The sequence below is a fragment of the Monodelphis domestica genome, chromosome 6, assembly GCF_027887165.1.
Source record: "Monodelphis domestica isolate mMonDom1 chromosome 6, mMonDom1.pri, whole genome shotgun sequence".
Classification (NCBI taxonomy): domain Eukaryota; kingdom Metazoa; phylum Chordata; class Mammalia; order Didelphimorphia; family Didelphidae; genus Monodelphis; species Monodelphis domestica.
The window spans coordinates 286938056-286965242 of NC_077232.1; the positions used below are offsets into that span (position 1 = coordinate 286938056).

The 27187-nt window shown below is 34.7% G+C and overlaps 1 protein-coding gene across 3 annotated transcripts in view; it reads right to left on the reverse strand.

Moving 5' to 3' along the window:
- STPG2 (sperm tail PG-rich repeat containing 2) overlaps positions 1 to 27187 on the reverse strand; it is a 639089-nt gene that overhangs the window by 516980 nt on the left and 94922 nt on the right. For all 3 annotated transcript variants that reach the window (XR_468392.3, XM_007495708.3, XM_056803311.1), the window contains exons 7-8: positions 11212 to 11313; positions 4623 to 4782 (exon numbers count right to left, since the gene is read on the reverse strand). Coding sequence is in view for 2 of the 3 variants with exons in the window: in XM_007495708.3 (XP_007495770.2) it covers positions 4623 to 4782; positions 11212 to 11313 (262 nt within the window). In the remaining variant the exon portion in view is untranslated. The remainder of the gene's footprint in view (positions 1 to 4622; positions 4783 to 11211; positions 11314 to 27187) is intronic.

Here is a 27187-nt window from a genome sequence, read left to right on the forward strand (position 1 = left end):
ATCGTAAGTCCTTCATGATTGTCCCCATTCATTGCATTGCTGAGAGTAGCCAAGTTCACAGATAAACATCATCCAATATTGTTATTATTGTGTGCGATGTTTTCCCAGTTCTGTTTATTTTGCCCTGCATCAGTTCCTACAGATCTTTCCAGCTTTTTCTAACATCATCTTATCATTTCTTATAGCACAACAGTATTCTATCACCAACATGTACCACAGTTTGTTCAGTCATACTCCAATTGATGGACATCCCCTCCTCAATTTTCAATTGTTTGCCACTATAGAAAGAGTTGCTATAAATATTTCTGTACGAGTAGGTCTTTTCCCCTTTTTTGATTATTAGTGGTACTACCAAATCAAAGGGTATACACAGTTTTATAGCCCTTTGGGCATAGTTCCAAATTGTCCTCCAGAACAGTCCAATTAGTTCACAAGTCCAGCAATAATGCATTAGGGTCCCAATTTTACCACATCTCCTCCAACATTTACCTTTTATCTTTACTGTCACATTGACCAATCGGATAGGTGTGAAATGGTACCTCAGTGTTGTTTTAATTTGCATTTCTCTAATTGAGTTATTTAGAACATTTTTTCAAATGATTATTAATGGTTTTGATTACTTCATCTGACTAAATGACAATAACTAATCTGTTTCCTTTTATTTTTTTTCCTTTTTTTATTTTCCTTTACTTTGTAGGTCAAATGTTTGCTAAGATGTTGTTATTAACTTTTTTAGTCCTCTTATAGTGGCAAAAGATTTAAATCACTAAAACTTTTGTAAGTCATAATCTGCATTGATGATCACTAATAATTACTCATGTAAGTAGTTCAGAATTGATTAGTTTCTATTATATTTGATTTTTTTCATTATCCTTCCTTCTTTTTCTAAGTTTAATATTTACCCTGATATGTCAGTGGTCTCAATGTACATAGACAATTTAAGGAAAGCATACATTGATAACCTGTTAAAATATAATTTATTTCCTTTGTGTGATGGTATTTGGCTCCAATAGGTCAGTTTTTGCATTATCTTGCCCAATCAGGGCTCTATGCCACTTTTAGGCCATCTCCATTCAATGCAGTCACGTTCCCCATATCCCATATAGGTCCCTTATATGTGTCGTCTTCCCACACACACATCAGTATGTAAGTTCTTTGAGAACAGAGACTATCTTGTTTGCTAAAAAAAAAAAAGTAGAATTCTGCAAACCTACTTTAAAGTGCTTTAAAATCTCTTATTACTCTGGCAGCATCACTACAAAAGTAGAAAAGAGAAACAAAGGACGAAGAGTCATTTTGTATTTTACAATAGCTGGTGTCATTGCCAAAAAATTTATCCCTCTTGGCCAGCTTGTTCATAATGAGCTTCTTTGTACTTAGCTAGGCTGGTTGTCAGAATGAAGACTCAAGCTGTTGCCACTGTCATTAGATCCAGCGTAAGAGAATCTAACAGAGGCTGTGTTCTGGAGCATAGCCTATGAGAACCCAATTGCTTCCAACCCATAATGAAGCATCAAATTAGTAGTTTGTGGAAAGATAATTTTATAGTTTACTTTTCTACTGTTTTCAAAGAAGTAGAAATAGATGTCAATAGTCTCAAAAACATTACCTGAGCAATTACTTTCTCACTTGCATTCTCAACCCTCTTTATGGTATGCTGGGGGGTGGGGGGGGCAGGGGGCAGGTTCTGACTAGGTACAGTTTGCTCCTTTCCCTTATGGTACTTGTGTTCTTGTTATATATAGCTGTACTTCCTGATTATAATTAAATTTTCCATGCCCCCAAAATGTATTCATAACTTGCTAACCTTTGTTTTTAAGTCTTTTAATGTGTTAATTTCTCTTAAGTAGCAAATGACTTCCAAATATCTAACTAGTACTAACTTCTGTTTTCTTATGGTTACTTTATCAATCATCATGATGGCCTTTGAAGACTATGTTAGTAATTTAATGAGGTAGTAATTTTATTTTCTTTTTCATCTAAACCAGTTGTTTTATCAGACTTCCAATAAGACTAATTTCTTTTCTGTCCATTCCAAACTTCTATTTTTATCTCAAATTTTAACTAAATTCATAGTCTACTTCAAACTCTAAAGTTCCTATTTAATTCATGTGTTAAAACAATTTTTGATTCATACAATTAATTGCTATAATGTGTTTTAGAAGAAGCTATTTCATATGTGAAAAATAAAGACCCTTTATTCGAATAACTTCTTATCCCTGATAATCCTATAGAGATTAATTAATATCTTTCAACTATCTAGAGATAAAAATTAAATTATCTCTTAGCTATCCCTATGCAATAATAAGAAAAATTGCCCAACCCCAAAAATCCATTATCAAGAATAAATACTTACATACCTAGTATGAAGATTATCTAAGCACATAGTAAAATCCTCTATATTCTTTAGAGAAGTTTTCTTCCAAATATGTATAAGAGAGAAGGAATACAAATCCCCACTCTCACCTCAGACCATGTAGTCAGCGCATTTAGTAAAAGACAATGAGTTTTTAATATGCTACTGTAAAGTTGCATCCATCCTTTACGAAATACAATTAAGTCCTATGAATAATTGGGTGAGCATTTTCTCTGAAGATTATTAAATGTCTGAGTTTCTAGCTCTTCAACCAGTTCTAAACAGGAAACCAAAAGGGGAGGAAGAACCAAGTCTCTGAGAAGAAACCATTCTTGGAGGGAAGAAGTGAAAAGAGGTTTTTCTCCACTCAACAACTCTCTTTCTCTTTTGACCTCATCACTTTGAAATAAAACTATTTAACCAGTAAGAGACTTTAGATCCAGTGGTGAGAAAACTTTGATAGATTCTATACAAACTCTAGAGTCTACAGAGTAATTATACAGAAAATCAAATGGTCTAGAATGGAAACCCAAAACTAAGGGGAAAAAGCCAATTATAGAGAATAATCCCTGGGAACCTCTTAGCAGAGACACTACTACCAAGGGGAAGAAAAAAAAAGAGAAGTCTTTCTGGGTCTTACAGAATTGACTAGCTTAATGTCACATGTTCCTTATATATGCTTCATTTGCTTTGTGCTCTCAGTTGAGCACAAAATTCCCACAAATATTGTGAGAGTGTATTTGTAGGATAGTATGCCCCATATTTATAGTAGAAATTATAGCTACTGTTTTTACTTTGCCATCTTATGCAATTTTACGTAGCCATCTTAATAAATGCTTTGTTAAGGGATAATTTTGTCTGTGTCTGTCTGAGGCTTATTTCTGCCTTCATGACATCTCTCATATATGGTCACTTTGCAAACACTCCTTGATGCTAAGTCCTTAAGATCTGCTAGGACACCTTTTTGACATTCATCAATCTCTTTTCCAGGTCAGTTGTTTTTCCAGTGAGATATTTCACATTTTCTTCCATTTTTTGCTCTTTTAACTTTGTTTTATTGTTTCTTGATGTCTCATAGGGTCATTAGTTTCCCTGTGCCTGATTCTATTTTTTATGCAATTATTTTTTTCAGTAAGCTTTTTCTATAAAGAGTAGTATAGTTTTTAAATAAAATGCACTGAAACCCTCCTTGAGATACTTTTTTAATAACCAGACTAAGACTCACACCACTGCCACCACCTCCCAGTCAACTGTGTACAAAAAATCCAAGAAAAATTCTGCCTACTCCCAGAAGTTTAACTGGAAGACCAGCATGTATAACACAGAGGTAGGGAAGCTGTTTCATTTCCTTCTAATACTGAACCTAAGGTATCATAATGACCTGGCCATCCTTAACCTATACAACAAAGTCCAATTGATCTGTGGGTAAATTTCCAAAGTTGAAAGATTCCTAGAATAAAATGCTGTATATGTTGTCAGGTGTAATCATTACATTAGGTGTTTAATTGCTTTTTTGTTTGTTTGTCACAAAGGAAGGTTCAAAATAAAAATGGGTTAAAGGAGTGATCCTTTTCCATAATACATGATACAAAGACAAAAGTCACAAATAAAAAAAACTTTTTTAAAATGTGTATGAAAGCTGTCAACTTTAAAGCTTATTTCTGATATCTAGAGACCTTAAACTTATAAAACTATATTAAATTTTTAATTCAGAAAAGATGGGAGTATTGGATATATTCACTTTCATCACACATCGATATCTGAAAACACTTACAATTATTTGAAAACCCCAAGTTATTTAATTTTTAGTAGTTCCCATTCTTTCTTCACTTAGTAGGCACAGGCATTTTAAGCAGGTGGGTGGCATAGGGGATAGAACACTAGACCTGGAGTGACAAGGACCTGAGTTCAAATCTGACGCAGGATACTTCCTACCTGTATAACTATGGGCAAGTTATTTAATCTTTCTCCACTTCAGGTCCCTTATCAGAAAAAAGGGGATCATAACAGCACCTACCTTCTGAGGCTTTTGTGATTATAAAATGATATAAGGTTTATAAAGTATTTTACAAACTTTAAAGTACTATCTAAATGTTATCTATTATGATTTTTATTAATTTTAATATAAAGAATAGTTTTAGAACCAATAAAATTTCTACAATTTTTGCTCTTTGTCAAAATGTTAGCTTCTAGAATTGTTTGAACTTTATATAGTATTGATATGTAAATAATACACTATTATATAAAGCTGAATTAATTGCTAAACCTGGTGTTGCCGTGAGACAATAGTCTGGTGTGAAGCGAATAGAAGTCCGACCAAAGGGGGTTCTTTTTGTTCCTGGTAACTTCTTCAAGCTCTCAAGAGCTGTTCGATGGTCATCATATGTACCAGGAGCAGGAGTGAATGATTTCACAGGTACAAATCTCTGGTAAATCACAGAAGAAAATATATCAATAACAACTTGTAGTACATTTAGATAATTATGAGTAAAATAGAGGACTTTGGGTATAATATCTATATTTTAATTTATCTTTATGATGAAAATATAATTGTATTAATATCTTATATCTACTAATCAATAAATATATAGTATTTGGTAGGGTCATCTATACAGTAATAGAAATATACATTATAAAAATATTAAAACAATATGCTATAAGGAAATTTAATAAAACAATGTTTCTGTGTGTTCTAGATAATAGCAGCAATCATAATTATATTTTTAATTCTTTATACTATCAATTACTAAGCAGAAAAAAGGTATATATACTCGTCAAATCAGCTAATTTGGACACAAAACCACCCCAAATATCTCTGGCAAAGTACTTTGATAATTCATTGACTTCATAAATACTTTCAATAAAAACCATATATTAAATGTATAAATTGATTAGAAGCAAACACCATTTTATTTGTAATTTTATGAGTATTCCACAATAAACAAAAGAAAGTTCATTTTAACTCTTTGGTATAAGATAAGCAAATATTGAAACCTACCCCAAATGATCTATTGACCTCCTTAAAACACTTTTATCTATAATGAGTCATTGTAGATTAAGTAACAACAAAATCCTTAAATTCCAATAAGAATATTCCTGAATTATCATGCAATGTTATAACTAACAATAAAGCAAGTCCTTGTCATGTCATTAAAGTAGCAAATATCCAACTACTTTATTCTTTCCTATTTAAAGTTATAATTGATAGATTTTTTTTTTATACATCTAATTTCTCAGCTTATGCTTATGCTTCCCAGAGAGCCATCTTTTATTACAAAGAATGAGAACAAGACAGTTCAGAAAACTAAATAATCAATTAAATCCAATGTTATATTATTGTTCCAATCTTACCAAAGAAGGCAAAAATCTCTGGCAAATCCTCTTTGGAGGCAAGCTTGATCATTTTAATTTTACAGCATTTAGTTTCAATTTTTTGCTACTATATTTCTTTTTCCCTATACCCTTAATGGCAAACCTGTGGCATGGGTGACAGAGAGGGCATGCAGTAGTCCACCAAAGATCATTACTAGAAAGCCAGAGGGACTCAGGGTAGAGCTGTTCCCCTCCCCTTCTCCATGCACCTGAAGACATTCCTAATTTTTCCCCCACCCCTCTGCCCTGCAGCTCAATGGGAGTGCTTCCTCCTTCCCCTGCAAGGCATTTGGTTTTGAGGGGGAGTGAGCAAGACTTTTGGTCTGGGGGTGGACCTGGCACTCCATCTCTAAAAGGTTCACCATTACTGACCTATACTGCTGTTGTCATTGTGTACAATTTTGTTGATTCTGGTTATATATAAATCTTCCCATGCTTCTCTGTGTTCTTCATATTCATTATATCTTACAGTGCAGTAAAATTTCACTGTATTCACATTTATTTGTTTAGCCATTGGGTTCCTAATATCTACTTTGTTTCTGGATTTTTTCTTTTTGTTACTTTAAAAAAAGTTGCTATAAAGATTTTAGCACTGGCCTCTTTGAGGTACATGCCTAGTAGTGTGAGTCAAAGTGTATGGATATTTTAGTCACTTTCTGAGCCAAATATAAACTATTTTGTAGAATCATTGGATTAATATATATTGCTATCAACAAGATATCAGTATGCCAGTCTTTCCACTACCTCTGTAACATTTATTATTCTCCTCTTTTGTTGTCTTTGACAATGTGGTAGGTATAAAATGAAACCTTAGAATTTCTTGATTTAACCATTTTTAATAATTCTAGAATCTATGACTTGAAGTGGTTGTTCAGTGTTAAGGATAAATGACCTAAATCACTCAGTGGGTATATGCAAAGCCAGGTGAGTTGCTATACCAAATTATAAAATGAGTGAAGGAAAAATAATTTTACTAAGGTCTTCCTATGTGTATAACACTATGCTAAGCGCTAAGAATACAAATATGAAAACAAAGACTGTCCATGCCCTAAAGGAGCTTACATCCTAATACAGGGAAGCAATACACATAGGGACCAGGAAGAGGCACTTTGGATCATAAATATAGAGAGAATGAGGTCATTTTAAAATTTATATTGATCCACCTCTTCTGGGGAAAATGGCAGAGTTGATTCAATCCTGGTTCAAAAACTGGAGGGGATGAAGTTGCTGTGTTCAGTGAATTGGCAAAGGTATTGAAAAAAATGCCTGTGAGTAGGAAGTTATGGGAAGCAAGCTGGGACCTTCCTTTAAAAAAAAAAAAAAAAGTAAGTCAGGAGGCATAGTCACTAATCAGGTCCCCATGGTCCCAAAGCAGGTCCAGAGATGAATGTATTAAAACCTCTAAGGTATGATATCTGGTCAGAGCTCCTAGAAAGCTCAGGCTTTCATTCCATTTCATTGCTGGCCCAGGTATCAAACACCAGTTTTTGCTAGGCTTAGGTTTTCCCAGGTCTCTTTCTAGGAATGTGAATAATTAAAATAATTGTTCATAAAACTCTTATGGCTCAGCCCCCTTACCATTGAAAGTCTAATGTCTTTTTAACTTGGATAAATTCGAATATCTAATACTAAATATTTAATACTAAAGAAGAACTGAAATTAAAATACAGGAGTAGAGTTCTTGAATATCAGAACCAGTCCTGGTTGAAGTATTACATTTCAACACACCTTACCTCATCTCATTCTATTTCTTGCTCCTAGTTTTCCCTGAGCTAAGACCCAAGTAAGGATTTGGTTGGCAAAAGTAAAGAACTGAAGTTTTCTACCTCATATCACCACTTTTAGTCTAAATGCTCCTATGATGATGCTCCTCTTTCCTTTCTATACTTTTCAATGTCCTTCTAGATTCTTAATAGACAAAGCCATCCCTGGATACCTCATGAGCCAGTCAGTCACTGGTAAGAACCATGTTCAAGTTCTGTCTTAGCATCTTTCCAGAATGTGTATGGTATCTCTTCAGTATAATCTACGGAAAGCACAATGACTCTTCTGAAAGGTCTTCATAGTCAGACATTACAATTATATCAATCTCCCCACTAATGGAACTTGCCCCAAAGGCAGCTCAACATCCCTTTTCTTCTTTGTGGTACCTATGAGACTCAGGAAATTGTAGAGGAGAGGAGATAAGCAATCCCTATCATCGGAAGCAGAAGCTGCATCAGATTGAGGTTATATTCTTCCCTTCAGTAAAGACTTGGTAATCCCTACAAAAATTACCTGAGGTATGCCCGAACATCTGGAAGTATATGTTATGAGCAAAAAACTATTTAAGATGTAAATACTTTGCAAACTTGAACTGCTATACAAACATTAGCTGTTATTATTATTATTACAGATAACATAAGTAGCAGAATCCAATACATGTAGAATATTCTAATATACCAGTTATGGAGTATCAACACAAACCCCATGTTCATTAAACACAGTACAATATAAATTATCATTTGATGAATTGTTTTAGTGAATGAATCTAAATTACATGCAGGAGATATTACATGTACATACAGAGCAAGAGAACTCCATTAGAGTATGAGCAAATACTAAGGGTAAAAAAATGCAAAATAAAATTAAAATCTCATAAAGCATAACAATGTAATAAATATAAGAACATGTAAGTGTACTACAGAAGCAACAAATTTAAAAGAGCAAAAAATAACAAGAAAATGCAATAATGCAGTAATCTGAGTATCATCATGGTATACCGGATAACCCTAAAAAATGTTGGGGGAAAAAGGTTAAATTTACTCCAACAAATAGAATGAAGAAATGAATTTTTGCTCATAAGTCATTAAGTATATATATATATAATGGAAATCAGTGAACAAAACCACCTATAATAGCAAATACAGCTCCTATTGATAGAACATATGAAGCAACACATGATAACAAATAGTTTTATCCTCTGAAAACATTACATACATACATACATCACCGTTAAAGTGATCTAGCAACATGTCTAAACACTTTTTTCCTACATTACCTACATCATAACATTTTTGTCAATGAGTATTTCTGTGCCCTGTTGACTCCCTGTAGTCCTCTACCTGAGCAGACTGATGATCTCTGGTGACCAAACAAGAAATGGCAGGATAACTGGAGCCACTCTCAACTGTTCCTGTACCCTGGGGGGTCTCTGGATTGAAGCACCAGGAGAGAAAGCAGAGCTGGTTCTAGCTTTCACTACAGCATGTCAAGACCAAGGTCTGCCTCAGGTCAAAAAAGAGCTGATTACTTTCCCAGTAGGTGACAAAAGGCAGGGTCTGGCTCATTATAATGGCCCCTTGTACCTTATTCCTAGCTCTGTAAGGAGTAAATAGTCCTAATCGGAGCCTGCTCTGGTGACCAGGCAGTACTTCTTTCCTCCTGCTCACCCACATTATTAACTAGTTGCCCTAAGAGTAATCATGGATGGCTGCAAAAAATTGTCACTGAAGTATCCCCATCACTCTCTGAAGTTATTTTGTAAACAGGCAAATTGCCTGTTGCCATGGTTGGTTTCAAATGAATTTCCTTTGGCCAACTCTCTTGCGTGTGCTTGCTTCTGAAATCTCCCGCCTTAGCCGCAGGATTGAATATTTACTGAATATGTGGCCTGTCCTTGTTAGCTACCAAAACTGAAGTGGCCAGCTAACTGATATACAAGTTCAGAGAAATCACCTGGACTATTACATACATCCTGAGGTCTGTGCAGTGTCACAGCTGGGCTGGGCTCTTGTCAACCAGCACAAGAATCCTATATTACTTCAAAGGCTACACAGGGCTCTTTATTAGGAACTAAGAAGTAATGACTATCAGAGGCTCTAGTCTTCCTTCCATGAGCCTCTAAGTATTAAGGGAACTTAGTGTCTAAAAAAGAGCTATGGCACATGCTGAAAAATACCTACCTACCTCTTCAGGCACAAACATGAAGGGCCAAGTATGCAGCTTCCTGTCCTAAAACTGACTCTTAATTTTTATGCATAATTTTCTATTCTGGCTATTAATCTGTAGCTAATTTAATAATATACTGTTAAGTTAGAAATATTATATAGGGGGCAGTGGGGTGGCTCCGTGGATTGTGTGAAGATTGGATTTAGCTATCTCCTGATTATAACAATGAAGATACTTAGCTCTTCCTTTATTGGGAAGATTGAATTGTAATCCACAATCTATTTTTAGATTTTAATCTACAAAAGTTGATAACTCAGTATTTTAAGTAGACCTACCCATTATAACTACAAAAAAGTGTTAAGTAACTACAAAAGGTGAACTAACCAAAAAAGGTGTTAAGTAACCCAAAAGGTATAATCTAACCAAAGAAGGTGTGAACTAAAGAGTAGGAAGTCCTGGAGAGGAGTGTCTGCTGTGATTGGTAGATGCGAAATTTAGGGGAGGTGACACAAGAGAAAAAAAAAAAACTTTAAAAGAGTACCAGAGGCCAGAAGAAGGGATATTTCAATTCGATATTCGATTTGAGGAGATGAAAGAGCTCTCTGACTCAGAGGAGAGACTGAAAGACAGACACTTGAGGAGAGACCAGAAGACAGATACCCAGACTTCTTTCCATTTAGATGGTCACCCTTGGTGAGTGAAAGGCTGACCAAGTGACCCTGCCTTTCTTGGAGGTTCAAACTTCTGAGAAAGGCCCATCATCTTGAGATTTGTTTCCCTGATTAGAGCCTTAGAATTTCTACCTGGCTCAGAGGAAGCTGGAGTTTCCTCTCTCTCTCTCTCTCATTCCTTAATATCTTCCCTCTGTTGTAAATAAAACTACCATAAATTCATTTTACTTTATTAATTCATTTTGGGATTTAGAAATTAAATCCCTGGCGACTACCTAATTAATATATTCAAGTTCAACCACAATTTAATTTTAACAATTGAGAGTCAGGTCTAGAGACAGGAGATCCAAGGTTCAAATCTGGCCTCAGACACTTCCTAACTGGGTGACCCTGGGCAAGTCACTTAACCCCCATTGCCTAGCCCTTAACACTCTTCTGCCTTGGAGCCAATACACAGTATTGACTTCACAATGGAAGGTAAGGGCTAGGCAATGGTATTATATACCCCAAACCTTTAAATTTAGATTCTCCACTATATAACTACAAATAAACCCAGATTAGTGCAAATAATTAATCTCATAAAGTGGTTGCATTTATTGAGAATCAAATTATTTTAAGTTATAATTATGTGAAATATTGTCATTAGTTCAGATGCCCCATGCAAATAGATGGTGTTAATTTTAATAATGTGATTCTTTCACAAGAATAAAACATTCAAACTAATCAAGGTGTAGCTAGCTTTACATTTTCCTTAAATGTGTTTTTTCTTTGTTTACTTTTTCCCACAAATTAGAGTCCTAGTATTATTTATTCTGAGTCAAGTTGCTAGTTTTCTATTTGGCTTATTCGGACCTATCTATAAAGAAATTTGTGAACTCTTACCTGACATTGTGAAAGAAAAGCAGGATGTGTTTCATTTATAGTTATATCGTCTACATCTCCAAAATGCCTTTTAATATCATAACTCCCAGGTCCTGGTACTCCCTGGAATACATAGTACAAAATACAATTATTCATTTATGAGGTATAATTAGTTGTTAAAGGAGCAGCTAGTTAAATATTTGAACCAAGTTAACGGGACTTAAAAGAAAATGAAAATCCCAGTATAAAATTATGGGAACAACTTATCAAAAAAAGAAAAATCAAAAGGAACTCTCAGCAGATGCTGAAAAACAAAACACTATTCAGAGGAAGCTTCTCATCTTCCAGAAACATTACTCATCGCAACTTTGCTGCCCTCTACTGATAAAGCTCAGAAAAAAATTCTCAAGATGTTACAGTTGAAATAAAATGTAACAATAATTTAATAATAAAAATATTTAAAATAAAATAAAAATATTTAAACTATCATAATTTTTATTTTATGTTTTTCTCTAAAAAGATGTTATAATTTTAATATTTTAGCTAATTAGTACAATTATTAGGTAATAAAACTTATAATTTTTTCTTCAACTATATTCTTTATCTAAGATATTAAGCTTAACATAATTTACAGTGGATAAAAATTGTTTCCATAACAAATGACAACAGGGGTGATTTCAGGAAAATCTGGTAAGGCTTAAATTCATTGATTCTAGGTGAAATGAGCATTGTACACATTAACAGTAATACTGTAATGATGACCAACTATGAAAAACCTAGCTACTCCGATCAATGTAATGATCCAAGATAACTCCAAAGGCTCCATTATGAAAAATGCTATGTACCCCAGAGAAAGAAGTGAGGAACTATGAGTAGAAATTGAAATATATTTTTCTCATTTCTTTATTTTCTTGGGGTTTTTTGCAACATGACTAATATAGAAATGTGCATGACTAAATTTATAATTGATATAATCTTGCTTGCCTTCTCAATGGATGGGAAAAGGGTGAAATGAAGGAGAAAATTCAGAATTCAAAAATCTTTAAAATAAATTTTAATAAACAAATATCACTTTTAAAAAAACAACTAAAACTGCCCAAGAGTTGAATACATTACCTCAGGACAGAGATTGTCCTTACTGGAGGTCTTCAAGAAAAAGATGGATGACCAGATGTTGAAAATGTTATAATAAAAACTCTTTTTGAGGTATGAGTTGTATTAGATAGCCATTGAAATCATATGTAACTCTAAAATTCTGTGATTCTGAGAATCAAAATTTTAGATAACCCAAGGAACTATTTCCAGTAATGGCCTGGAAAAGAGAAGTGGCAAAAAAAATACATAATTAAAGGTAAGTATGACTAGAAAAAAAGAGATGAAATGGCCCTGTAGCAAAAGCAAATGGACAGGGGAATCAGGAAGCTTCTAGTTTAGATAGCTAGTTCTACAATGTGGTGGAGCCCAACTCTGTTGCCTATATTACTACAATAATCAAAAAGAGCACCAGATAGAATGATGATGAAAAATTCCAAGAATAAGTTCAATGAGCTATTTCATATAGGCCTGAAGAAAAAGATATCTAAAACTGTAAATCCCAGGAGTTTTCATTAAAAAAAAGTCATCAAAAATACAGTTGGCTGATTGATTGATTGATTAGAAGCCCTCCCATCCACCCACCCCGCCAGGAAGACACTATGAGCACCACAACCCCAAGAAAACCTCAGAGAGAACAATATACCAAGGCAAATCCCTAATAAAATATCAAGGCAAGCAACAGACTGAGGCAAAACTGTCATGAAGAAAGCCTGAGAAGGGGAGGGAGAAAGACAGTAAACCCTGGCAGTGCCCTGATCAAGAAAGGATGGACAACAATGATATCTAAGACATAAATAAACTAATTCAAATATATAAAAGTAAGAGCTTTTCCTCAATAAATAGAGCAAAAGGATAGGATCATATGCAAAAAAAAAAAATACTCCAAAGCATTAATAGTTAGAGAAATGCAATTTAGAACAATTCTGAGTTCTGCCTCATACATACAAATTGGCATAGGATAAAAAAGGAAAACAATAATTTAATAAACTATGAGAAAATAGAACAGGAGTGCACAGTGGAATTGTGAACTGATCCTGCCATTCAGGAAAATAATTGGAAACCATGCCAAAAAGTTACAAAATTTGGAATCCTTTGACTTAGTAATGCCATTCCTAACTCTATGCCATAGAAAGAGCAAAGAAATAAAAGTATGTATACATAGAAATATGTAGCTTTTTATTATAGCAAAGAACTAAAATCTAAAGGGGTGCCCTTCAACTGGAGAAAAGCTGAACAAATTAATATGTATAAGTGTAATCAAATACTATTGTGCTCTAGGAAATGACAGTATTGGAAAAACTTAGGGAAACGTGTATAGCCAGTGTAGAATAAAATAAAATAAACAGAACTAAAAGAATAATATAACATAACTTTTTAAAGAAAAATTAATTTGAAAGATTTAAGAACTCTAACCAATCACAATTCAAAAGATTTATTAGCACTGAACCAAGCACTGAATTCACTTTCTGAAGGAGAGGTGATCCAATTAAGATGATATACATTTTAGGACACTGTCAGAATTTATTTGTTTGACCACATACTTTTGTTACCAGGGTTTTGCCTGGTTTTTACCACCCAACCCCTTACCCCTCAGTGGAGATAGAGTTCAGTCCCAGGCAGTCAAAGAGTTTTTTAAGAGAAAAAAGAGTCACTGAAAGGGGTTTTTTGTTTATGTTTAATGCACAATATAGAAGAGAAGGAATGTTGAAGGAAAACAAGTAGGATCCATTTAAAAATTATATGTTGAACTTATAAGGTACTTAAAAGGAAAAAGAAAGTACATTATATACATTATACACCATTTTGTGCATATGTTTCTCTGTTCTTTTTTCCCTAAAGAAGTGCTTATTTTATTTGGTTCAGAATTTTTTTAATTAACAAAGACACTTAAAGAATGTACCAAGTATATTGTTATTTACACAGTGAGAAACAGAATTAGAGGAAAACCCCACCATATTGAGGTATCATTCTCAGCATAGGATGAGGAGACACATATAGACCATATATATGAGATCTAGATCACAGATCAACCAAAATTATGAAAGTTTCCAGGATACTTGATTTTGAAATTACCTATTTCTCAAATATTCTCTCTGAAAACAGCACTGAGTAATTTTTTGTGAGAAAGCATTCCATGACTCATTTTTGCAAAATTCAGGATTAATTTAAATATCACTAATTTCCACTTTTAAAAATCACCATTAAAATTACCTAAATCTTAAGTGAACCATATACATAATTTGGTGATTACAACCTCGACATAATTGTACATTTCATATTGGGTTGATAGTGACATTTTTATTTATCAAACTTAATGTTTCCTTCCCTTTTCTAGTACTAATGAAAATTATACTAAATTCTAAAAGTGTACAGTATTAAAAAACCTTGTTTTTTTTATACTACACAATAAAAATCCCCATAACAAATTTATTTATAATTTTAAATAAGAATATGTAAATTTTCTTCAATGTCATTCTTATTGGCCTATAAATTAGTATAATGCTACAAAAAAAAAGAAAATTTTATTCTTCTCATTCAACATAGCATATATTTAACAAAGAGGAACAAAATGTAGGCAGTCCACTTAGCAACAAATTACTAATGGTTGATTGGCTATAGCTTAATGAGAATCTTTAATTTTGTAGTATAGAAAAGATTTTACTTCCAATGTGCTCATTTACATTATTGTAAAATAAAATTTAATAAAATTTAATCAGTTCAGAAGGCATAAATTCACTGTAAGTTTCTAGTCAAACTCTATCTGCCCAAAATAGTAAACTTTTGTAGAATTAAATCAAATAACCATTATAGGAAAACTAGATAAATACAAACTAAATGGAAAAGTAACTCAAAGCCAATCAATAATCATATTGTAAAATGACACTGGTTCCCATATGTCACATTTGGATTATAAGCAATTCAAACAGAAAATTAAATAAGTGACACAAAGCACTTTGCTGGATTAATATAACACCAATTGTCCTGCCATATGCTAGCTAACCAGAGGATTGGATTTTTTTTAATGTTTTTCATTATAAATCTAAACAGTTAAGTCAACATAAGCAACATCTAGCTATGCAAATATTTAAATAGCAACCTCTAAATAGGAGCTATATAAAAAAGGTTTGCAAAGCACTTGACATATATTATCTCAATAGAGCTTCCCAACAATCCTCTGAGGTTATTACTCTCCCTATTTTATATATGAGGAAACAAGCTGAGAGAAGCTAAAAAGTTTGATCAGGATCACAAAGCTAAGGGTAAGTAAATATCTTTCCCTAAAAACTAGCTAATTTTTAGTGGCTAAATAAAATTAGGATGCTAGTTCGTGACCAGAAAGTAGTAGGCTGAGGAAGAGAACTAATGGGAACTCAAGAGAAATTAGAAGAGAGATAGCGCCAGTCCCCCGAGGATGCGCTATAACAGTCCATGGCTTGGGAGAATAAAGCCAAACTTGATCCATGCCTGGGGTTTTAGTTAAATAAACTATATCTGCTTGATAAACTGTTCTCGTTTAGTCCGGGGCAGCTTGAGCTTCCTTGCTCAGCTACATGTAACTGTGCATCACTCTGGCTATGAAGATGTTCTGGGATTGTGCTGTGGAGATTTCAGGGAAGAAAGGGCCAAAAACGAAGCAAGCTGGGTCAAAAGTTTCGGCTCTGGACTCCCCCATCACTGCATCATGTAGACCTTTGCAGTTGAGCATTTTAGAAAGCCCCTCCGTCTTATGTTCATTTTGCCCTGCAAACATCTTATTCTACATCTACCTGGAGAACTGTCCTTTTACGTTAAGCTACTGGAGGAATTACTGTTGGACGCTGGCTTGATATTGGATCCCAGTTCTCGGTAATTGTGCAGTGGTATAAGCATGCTAAACTTATTTGCTGTGAGTGGTTAGTCATGGGAGGACACAGCTATGCAACTGTGGTTTGTCAGTTGAGGGGAAAAAATGTTTTGTAAGTATAGAAGGCAAACGCAACAAAGCTAAGGACGTAGAGCAAGTTTGTGGCATTGTCTGAGGTCAGAAGGGGCTGTAGAGAAGAGATACTACTAAGGTAGAAATAACAGTACTAACTAAATAACTGATCCGATATGGGGTACAACAGTGAAAAGTGAGGTCGTAAAGGAAAACTAAGATTGTGAGGATGGTGGCTTGTGGTTCAGTTGTTTGATTCTGAATTGAGATTCAGAATCAGATTCTCTGACTCTTTGGAAAACATTTGGAGTTTTCTTGGCAGATACTGGAATGGTTTGCCATTTCCTTCTTCAGTTCATTTTACAGATGAGCAAATTGAGGCAAACAGATTAAGTGACTTGTCCAGGGTCACACAGTAAGAATCTGAGATTGGATTTGAACTCAGGTTTTCCTGACTCCAGACCTACTATGCCACCTGGGATGGTGATACCCTCAAGAGTAACAGGAAAGTTCAGAAAAGTAAAGAGTTTAAAAGTGAAAGACAATGTTATTGTAGACATGTTAATGGAACACCCATTGAGTTATCTAACATCCAGTTTTAGATGAGAGAAAGGAGGTCAAGAGGATGACTGAAACCAGGAGAGCTGATAAGATCACTAAGTTCAACAGTATTGAGAAAGACAGTTTAGGACATGAAAATACATGGTAAGAGGAAGAGGAGTGGTCAGACTGGAGAAGAAACAACAAGAGAGAACAGTGTCATGACAAACTAGAGAAAAGAGTGAAGAGTAACTCTGGAAAAGCAGCTGCAGTTGACTGAAAGCCAAACTGCCAAGAGTTAAGAAATGAGAAGAAAAGAAATGGAAAGCCTAAGTGTCGATGGGCTTTTAAAGAACTTTAGCCATGAAAGAAAGGAAAAATATAGGATGATAGCTAGTGGGGATGGGTAATTTAAGAATTCTATTTAGTCTTTTGTTTCTTTGGGTATTTCTTACTTTTTAAAGTATTCGTCTATTCCTTTTGGGTTCAGTATAGTAGATTTCTGATCATTCTTATTTTCTGTGGTTTTTTCATTTAAGCTTGATCATTCCTATTTTGTTGACTTGATTTTCTCACTTCTTTTTAATCAGGATAAGCTGTCATTTGAAATGTCATCATCAATATTAATTCATTTATCTTTGGACATGTAAGAAGGATTTAATTAAGTAATTTAAAATCATTTATAAGTATTCTTTTATCATACTTTGAAAAGCTGTAACTGTGTAATTTAAATAAGATATAATAGGAATTGTATTAAAAGTCTCTGAATGAAAATGCTTGTACACTTTCCCTTCTTTTGCCATACACTCTGAGGGTTGTGACATGATGAAAGTGGACCCCTAGCTTAGTCCTGCTGTGTCATAACCAAGTGACCTACAAAGGGAAAGGAGAAAGAAGGGGGTTACCCATTTCCAACCCCTATTACTAGAATTTATTAACCATTTCAGCAAAATGTTTATAAATCCACTTTAGGAACATGTTCTGAATATCTGGCCCTGTTAATTACCTCTGTTAAGCAATTTTCCAAAGCCTATAAAACCCATTACTGTCTGGATTGTAATCATCCCATGCCACAGACTGGCCATGCTGTGTAGACCTCTGACTTCTGGATTTTGTGCCCACAAAATAAAGCCAGATCCTTGGCACAGTTCTTTTTATTTTATTTCTTACAGAGCACTCAAACACCTCTCTGAGCTTTCCTTTACAGAGGACTAGAATCAGAAGTTTACTGTTAATTCTCCATGTTCCACCAGCAAGCTCTGCTTGGTTTAGTCTCTGTGGATCCTCCCTACCCCCTCAATTTCTAGTTCCTTTTGTGAGCTGTCTTTTCCCTGGGCATTGTAAGCTCCTTGAGAGGAAAGACTTATCATTTTCTTAATTGTATTCCCCAGTGCTTATTAGCACAATATCTGGTTTAGAGTGTTTAATAAATGTTTATTAAATTGAATTGAAAAACATATTAACTAAAAATGTAATGATTTTGTTAATCTTTTCAAAGAACAAACTTTCAGTTTTGTTTATCATTTCTATAATTTTTAGGTTCCATTTTCATTAGCATATAACTGTAGAATAGGTTCTGATCATTCTTTTAATTTTGTCAAGTTTATGTCAGATTTAGCATTTCCTATTTTATTAATTTGCTTTTTCTGTTCTCTTTTTTATTTTATATATTTTTAATTCATTGATTTGCATGTTTGTAACATTTGAAATATTAAGATATTCTATTAACTCTCCTCTTCCCCTATTAGAGAATGTATGATTTGACAAAGAGATATGTGTGTGTGTGTATATATCACTATGTTTTCATACTTCTATCTTTTCATACTTCTATCTATCAGTTCTTTCTCTGAAAGTAGACATACACGTCATTTTTCAAAGAATATTTCTGTTGCTTTATATAATGTTCTCTTTATTCTACTTTGTTTTACTCTTCATAATTTTGGTCTTTCCACATTTTTCCAAAATTAACCAGTTCATCATGTATTAGGACACTGTAGTATTCTCTTCCAATGATATGCCACACATGGACTTACAGTTTATCAATTTTGTTAGTCTTTTCAAAGAAGTAGCATTTAGTGTTGTTTATTATTTCTTATAGCCTTCTTGATTTTGGCTATTTTATTTAGTCCTATTTGTTGGTCTTGGTTTTGTTTGTCTGTCTTTAACCCTTCTGTCTTAGAGTGGATACAATTAATGATTCTAAGGCAGAAGAGCAGCAGGAGCTAGGCATTTGGGATTAAATGACTAGCTAGGAAGCATATGAGATCAAACTTGAACTCAGATCCTCCCAAATCAAGGGCTGGTGCCCTCTCTCCTTAGAAGATCCATAAGTCTTTTGTCAAAGTATATATACTTCTTTTGTTTATCTTTTGGTTTAAAGTTGTCCCAACTTGAAGAAAATTAAATTTTCCTGTTATTATTGTTTTCAGTTATATCTTCTTAGAAATCAGTTAATTTTTTATAAATTTAGATGCTAAGATGTTTGGAGTATATAATGTTAATATAGATATTGGTTTGTTGTCTCTATTCCCTTTCAGCATAATGCTTTATTGTTTATCTTCATGATATGAATTTTGGAGATTTGCTTAGATCCAAAACATGCCTGCAACTCTGTGGTAGTCTTTTGTTTGTACACTCAGCAGCCAATCAAAATGGCCTTTCTTCAATAAACATATGGTAAGTAAAGAAGAAACATTCTCCAAAGTTCACAATAAGGATTGTACCAGGCAGAACACACAATGCATTCTCATGAGGACCTGTCTCTCATGGGTCAGTCTTTCATTACATTTTGTTCCAAATTCCTGTCTTCCACATTAAAGGGTGGCTAGCAATTAACTCTGAAAGTTTTGAGCAGATGTGCACTTATTATTAATCAATCAACAAGCATTGTTAGATTTTTATTCTGTGCTGGGAACTGGGACAAGTGCTAGGAATACAAGAAGAATGCAAAAACAGGCCTTATATTCTAACTGGGAAGAAAATGCACAAATAGAGGAGGAAGAAACTGACCTTATGGGGAAGAGACTAGCAGCTGGGGAACCTGGGAAAAGCCTCCTAAAGAATTTGGAGCTCTATTTTCTAAACTACTTTTCTTTCATATTTTGCTTCCATTTTTCATATCATAAAATACAATTTGATAGAGAATTAGACTCACTTAACCTGCATTAGGCACATTTAGTTTACTCAATTCAAATAAAGTTTATTTAGTATGAACAGCCTGTGTGCAAACCACTATATAACTAAGGTTTAAGAAGGTTCTAAAAGTAAATGTTTTTTTAATTTAAAAAAAGAATGGTTCTATTGAGTTCAAAATGAGCTTTAATATTTTCTTGAATGAGATTTTATATTTTTTTTTAATAAGGAGATCATCAGAGTTGGTTTCCCAGTGGTGTAGAGTCTGAAGAAAAAAACTTCAGGGACAGTGAAGCATTGATGAAGGATCCTCAAAGAAAGGTACCCAATATATAAGTGGCTAAGGAAATTTTTTCCTGCTTGAAGTGAGACTATCACAAGATTTAATAATCTCTTTGGGGAGTGTTCAGAAGTGTCCTCAGGTTTCTTTTTTACATATTTTTACTAATATAGATAGAAAATAATGGAGAAATAATAAGAAGTTCTCAAGATTCAGTAGTCCCTGAGAATTCCAAGGTAAAGTCCCAGAAAAGAGTTTGGATACTTAGAACTAGCAATAAAATAATTAAGTTGCTCTAGAAATTGAAATGAGCAGAGAAAGCAGAAGCCATAAATAATTATTTTGTTACCCAAAGAGCAAGTAGGAAGGAAAAAAAGACTTCTCCATAAAAAGAGAAAAATGAAAAAAATAGTTAAAAATGATAATTTGATAGGTTATCTTTCAACAAGACACTTAAACTGCTCTGAATGTTTTTCTTCATTCTCCATATACAGAATTTATATTTCAATGTTGTAGTGCCGTCTTGATAAAAATTCTATCTTTATATAAAAAGAAATATGTAATGTAAATATAGTGCCATTTTCTGAGTTATTCTTATTTCTGAGCTATAACTTCCACTAACATTCAAGATTGGATCCCCAGAGATGAACAGCTACCTCAAATTCTAAGGATGACCCTGATGGATATCGTCTTTTTTTATTTTTTTAAATATTTTTTCATGTTTCCATGATTCATTTTCTTTCCCTCTCCTCTTTCCTCCCCCCTCCCGGAACCAACAAGCAATTCCACCGGGTTATACAAATGTCATCACTTGATACCTATTTCCATATTATTCATTTTTGCTATAGAGCAATCTCTTAAAGCCAAAATGGGGGATATAGTCTTAAAATTATAGCTCAAAAGTCCTGACCATGCTTGTCATCAATAGTCAGTCAATAAACACAATTAACTTTTAGCAAAGGAATTAATTAGCTTGGGATAGTAAAAACAGTAGCTACAAAACATCTCTAATAAGCCTGGGACACATTCCACACATTACCTACGGAAAGAGTGGACCCAAACTCAATAGTGTAGCCATTGTTCACCCTTCATTTTTTTAATTTTTTTTAAACCTTTATCTTCCTTCTTGGAATCAATACTGTGTATTGATTCAAAGGCAGAAGAGTGGTAAGGGCTAGGCCATGGGGGTCAAGTGACCTGCCCAGGGTCACCTCGTCTCTAGGCCTGGCTCTCAATCCACTGAGCCACCCAGATGCCCCTTAACCCTTCATTGTAGGACATGGAGGTGAAGACGACTCCAAAGTCCTGGTACTGCAAGGCCTTGGGGGCTTTTCTTTCTTCCGTGAATCCTCCTGCACTTCCCCGAGTGCCAAGTGTTCAGCGGGGTCCTTTCCGTGATTTCCGGAGCTAGATCTCTCTTGCATCCGTAGACATGTCTCTTCTCTGTTGCCAAAGGTCCTATTTCTCAAACCCGCTTCCTCCCTCGGGTGGCTAGTGTCTGTATCCATTTCCATCTGGAGTCTCTGATCCCTAAAGCACGCCTTGAACATTCTCACACTGATGAATTCTTGAATTGCTGGATGGAGGTGTTTCCCTCTGTGGTGTCGCTGTTAGACGTCATGCCAGGCAGGAGCAGGGATAAAAAGAGAGACATTCCCTTCCTTCCCTCTGCAAGGCCCTTCTGAACCTCAACTCCCACCCTGAATTCCTCCCCCAGGAATTGTCTACTTGAAGCTTGCAAAGATGTGTCTTCATTGAAGCTGTCTGAGGATGGTGTTCTCTCTAACCCTTCCCCTGCCTCCCCGAGAAATGTATTCATAAAACACAAACATTCTTCCATAAAAGGAATTACCACACTGGACAGCAATTTTACAATTAGTTTAATACCTTATTACGATTTAAAACATCATCTGTCACTCAATTCTGCTGAGGGAGAAAATATATCTTCTTCCTTTTATGTGGAAATATAGAATTTGGTATTTTTTAAGAAAAGGAAATATTTACTGGTTTGGGCTGTTCCTGCATCTCCCAGTAAGCCATGCCTGAGTAAAACCTGATAGGCTCATAGCATGAAGATATACTATTTACAAGTCGCCACCCTGTGAAGTACAAGCTCAAATAGAGTTTATAGATGAAAAAACGGAGACTCTTCCCTGATGGGAGAGCTGGTAAATCTGTGGCAGAAATCAAGCTGAAGCCTCTAGACTCTCCAGTCCAGAGCGCTGTCCAAACATCATGCTGGCTCTCGAAGGCTGCGCGGAGAATGCAAAGGGGCGACAAAAGTCACTGCACCTAAATCTTATGATGGAAGGAAAAATGTAGCACCTGCCTTAAACTGTATTTCTAATCCCCTGGTTCCACTTCTTCCTCTCAGCGCACTAGAAACACTTCCTTCATAATGCCTACACGAACTGTCATGAAAAGCAATCATGAGCAATACGGATTGCACTTTTTAGCAATAGTTTTTGAGAGCAGACTCTTCATTCCCTCTGAAGGAATACTTTAGGCCAAACAGTTTGCTGATCATTTCTTATAGCACAATAGTGTTTCCATCACCAACATGGAATACTACTGTGCTATGAGAAATGGCAAGCAGGATGATTTCAGAAAAAGCCGGAAAGATCTTCATGAACGGATGCAGAGTGAAATAAGCAGAACCAGGAGAACTTTGTACACAGTTAACAGTAATAGTGCACAATGCTCAACTGTGAAAACTTGGCTACTCCCATCAATGTGATGATCTGGGACAATTCTTTTTTTTTTTTAACCCTTACCTTCCATCTTAGAATTGATACTGTGTGGCAGAAGAGGGATAAGGGCTAGGCAATGGGGGTCAAGTGACTTGCCCAGGGTCACACAGCCAGGGAGTGTCTGAGGTCACATCTGAATCCAGGACCTCCCGTCTCTAGACCTGCCTTTCAATCCATTGAGCTACCCAGCTGCCCCCAATCTGGGACAATTCTGAAAGACTTATGATGGGGAATGCTATCCACGTTCAGGGGAAGAACCGTTAGAGTCAGATGCAGATAAAAACATACTATCTTTCACATCAACTTATTTATGGTTTTATTTTGAGGTTTTTGCTTTGTATGAGTGCACTCTTACAACAATGACCAATATGGAAATGTTTTGCATGATAATACATGTACAACCCAGATCAAGGGATGAAGAGAGACAGTTTGGATCTTATAATTTTGGGAAATGTATGGTGAAAATTAAAATTACATTTGATTGGGAAAATAAAATCTTTGCATAAAAAATTAAAATAAAAAATTAATAACTAAGTATATGAAAAACAAGTCCATGATGGTTTTGATAAACTGAGCAAGATCAATGAGATATATCTAACTTTCAAATAATTGCATTTCATTTACAAAACTGCTAAAGATTTTGAGGTCAATCTTTAATTTTTTCAGAATTCCTATTTTTAGGGGGCAGCTGGGTGGCTCAGTGACCTGAGAACCAGGCCCAGAGAGAGGAGGTCCTGGGTTCAAATCTAGACTCAGATACTTCCTAGCTGTGTGACCCTGAACAAGTCACTTAAACCCCTTTGCCTAGTCCTTACCATTTTTCTGCCTTAGACATAGAATCAATACACAATATTGATTCTAAAACAGAAGGTAAAGGTTTTAAAAAAATCCTATTTTTATTTTTTTCTCATGGACAGGCCAATAAGGATCCAATCTTTAAGGCATGCCTGGAATTGGTCTTCCTGGTGGGTCATACAGGGAAAGCATATTAACTGCTCAGTTTTGATCCAATATTTGGAACTTCAGGAGGGCTGTTTCCAGTGATACGTGGCTGAATGTCAATCTCTTGATTTTTTTTTCCTTCCTGGTAGCAAGTTAGGCAGAACTGCCATGAACTTACAGATATTTCCTGCTTGGTCTTAAATGTGTCTGTGAGCACATCTGTTTCTTTTATGTCCATTTTTTCAAAATTTTAGGTCAATGACTATATGAAATAGAAATGAACAGGAATCCCATTAGAGTCATCAGAAATCAAACCAGTACCCAGAGTCAGTAGCAGAATCTAGCAGATCAGCAGGGTCCAAGAAAAGAGGAAAAACCTGCAGACAGTTGTTCAAAAATGGGAGAAGCTTCAAAGATCATAACCACTTATGATGGAGAAAATGTCTATGGATGGCCATGAATTCCTACATTTCCAGTATTCTTACATTTCCCCCCTCCACACCATCATTCTAGATGGCAACACTGTCTCACGTGTGACACTCCTTGTCTTTCCTCTCCTTTCTTCCATACTACAACTCCTCAAAGTCACCTCTTGAATGCTAAGGGAGTTAATACTTTCATAATAAATGAATTTGGGGAAAGAGTCCAGAGGAGGTTCTATAGGCATTTGAGAGGCAGAATAGTGTAATAAATAGAAAGCTGGTCTGGGAGGGAAGAAAAACCAGACTCTAGTTCTGTCTCTGATACAAAATGGCTACATAACTTAAACTCTCAATGACACAGGAAAATGTCTATGCTAATAAATTAAGTAAAATTTTCTAAGTTTCATTGGTTTAGTGAATTACTTCATTTGAGAATTTCTATGCCAACAAAATCATGGGTCTAGTGCCCATCTCTATCCTATTAACTCATACACACACACTAAGTTTGGTAGTTCCTTATTTCTTTCTAGATTTTTGGTTTGTTGTACTCAAGTAAATTTGTCTATTTTCCCCATAAATGTTCTCTTATTATGGTTGCAAAAAAATTAAGTCTCATATCAGGCTGAGTTTCTTGTCTTAGATCAATGCACCATTTACTAAGCCTTTGAGGTTGGGCATACCTGTGAAGTCAAGACACTATAAAGAGAAAGCTGAGTGCAGAAATGAAGCCAATACATCAGCTGGTAAAGAAGTGGATTTGAGATTAGAGGTCAGAGAATGTAATGATAGCCATAAAAACACTTGTCTATTCCAGAGTTTGGCCCCGAGTCTGATTCTCCCAATCAATAAACTATGAGTGAGTTGTAGCGACATATAGTTAGCATTCTATGCCAATATCACCTTTGGGAACTGGCAAGGACCACATAGTCCCCAGATAGCCCAGATTAAAATCACAGGAGAATTAGTAGCCGAGTACAAAGTAACGTTAGCTATACTGATATTTGTTCATTTATGCAATGGAGAATTTTTACTAATTCTCCTCTTGTGACAAAGGCTAAACCTAGTCATCTTGAACAATGTCATAAAACTCTTGGCTTCCAAACATAACTATATAATAGTTGGTGTTGCTTGAGTCTAAGAGAAAGAACTATGTAAGAAATATTCTATTGTGAATTTTTTATTCGTTGCATTTACTTTACATAAAAGTTAAAAAATTATATGCACTTAAGCATATCTGTCTGTTTGTACACATTACTGATTCCACTGAGTCGAGATTATTTGACTAGGGCTCCATGAAATATAGCAGATTCTGAAAGTATTTTTGCATTTTCCACTACATAGGGCGCCTCAGAGATATTAAGTTGGGATAAATATACAAACTAGAGCTTATAATTGCATAGAAGCAGAGATCCTAGTCACAGTCCCAGAGAAGAAAAGAGTGCTCATGGTCACTCACCAACCAGAGCACAGGCCAGGAGAACAGTGACCACACCTATCCTTAGAACATAGAACCCTGGAAGAAGTGAAAACTTACAGAACCCCCAAACCAGCTCCAAAAATGGCAGCATGAAAAATCTGAAGAGTATCCCCTCTACCCTGAGAGCAGAGCCCAACTTTAACTGGAAAAATGAGCAAACAACAAAAAACAAAACCTGAACATAAAAATTACTATGGTGACAGGGAAAATCAAAACACAAATTCAGAATAAGATAATTAAATCAAAGCAGCTAAATACAAAGCCTCAAAGAAAAATGTGAATTGGTCTCAAACCCAGCAAGAATTCCTTCAAGAGTTTAAAAATAATTTTTAAAATCAAATAAGAGAGGTAGAGAAATTGGGGGGAAAGAAATGAGAGTGATACAATAAAATCATGAAAAAAAAGAGTTTAGTAAAGGAAGCACAAAAGAGATACTGAAGAAAATAACATCTTAAAAAAATAGACAAATGGAAAAAGAGACACAAAAATTCATTGAAGAGAAGAATTTCTGAAAAAGAAAAATTGACCAAATGGGAAAACTACAAAAATTCAATGAAGAAAAGAACTCCCAAAAACATAGAATTGGCAAAATGGCAAAGAAGGTACAAAGTTTTACTAAAGAAAATAGTTTCTAAAAATTAGAATTAGGCAAGTGGAAGCCAGTGGCTCCATAAGACACCAAGAAACAATAAAACAAATTCTAAGTAATGAAAAAATAAAAGAAAATGGGAAATTGGAAAAACAATTTACTTAGAAAATAGATCAAGGAGAGATAATTTGAGAATGAGTAAACTACCTGAAAGCTATGATCAAAAAAAGAGCCTAGATCTCATGTTTCAAGAAATCTGTCCTGATATTCTAGAACCAGGGGGGGATGGAGAGGGAGGGGGGGAAAGGTAAAGAATCCATCAATCACCTCCTAAAAGAGATCCCAAAATGAAAATGCCCAGGAATATAATTTCAGAACTCCCATGTCAAAGCAAAAATAAAGCAAGCATCCAGAAATAAATGATTAAAATATCATGGAGTCAGAGTCATAATAATATAAGTTTTAGCAACTTTTACATTAAAGGTTAAGAGGCTTGGAAGATAATACACTGGAGGGCAAAGGAGGTAGGATTACAACCAAGACTTATCTATGCAGCAAAACTAAGAATAATCCTTCAATGAGAAAATAAATATTTAATGAAATTGAGGATTTTCAAGCATTCCTGATGACCAGAACTGAATAGAACACTTTGCTTTCAAATATAAGACACAAGAGAAGCATAAAAAAGTAAAAGGTAAACAGGAAAGAGAAATCATAAGGATGAATTCAATAAGGTTAAACTGTTTACATTTCTACACTAGAAGATATTTATAATTCCTAAGAACTAATGATTACATTATTAGGATAATTAGAAGTATAATATATATTCAGTAGGCACAGTAGTGAGCTAACTA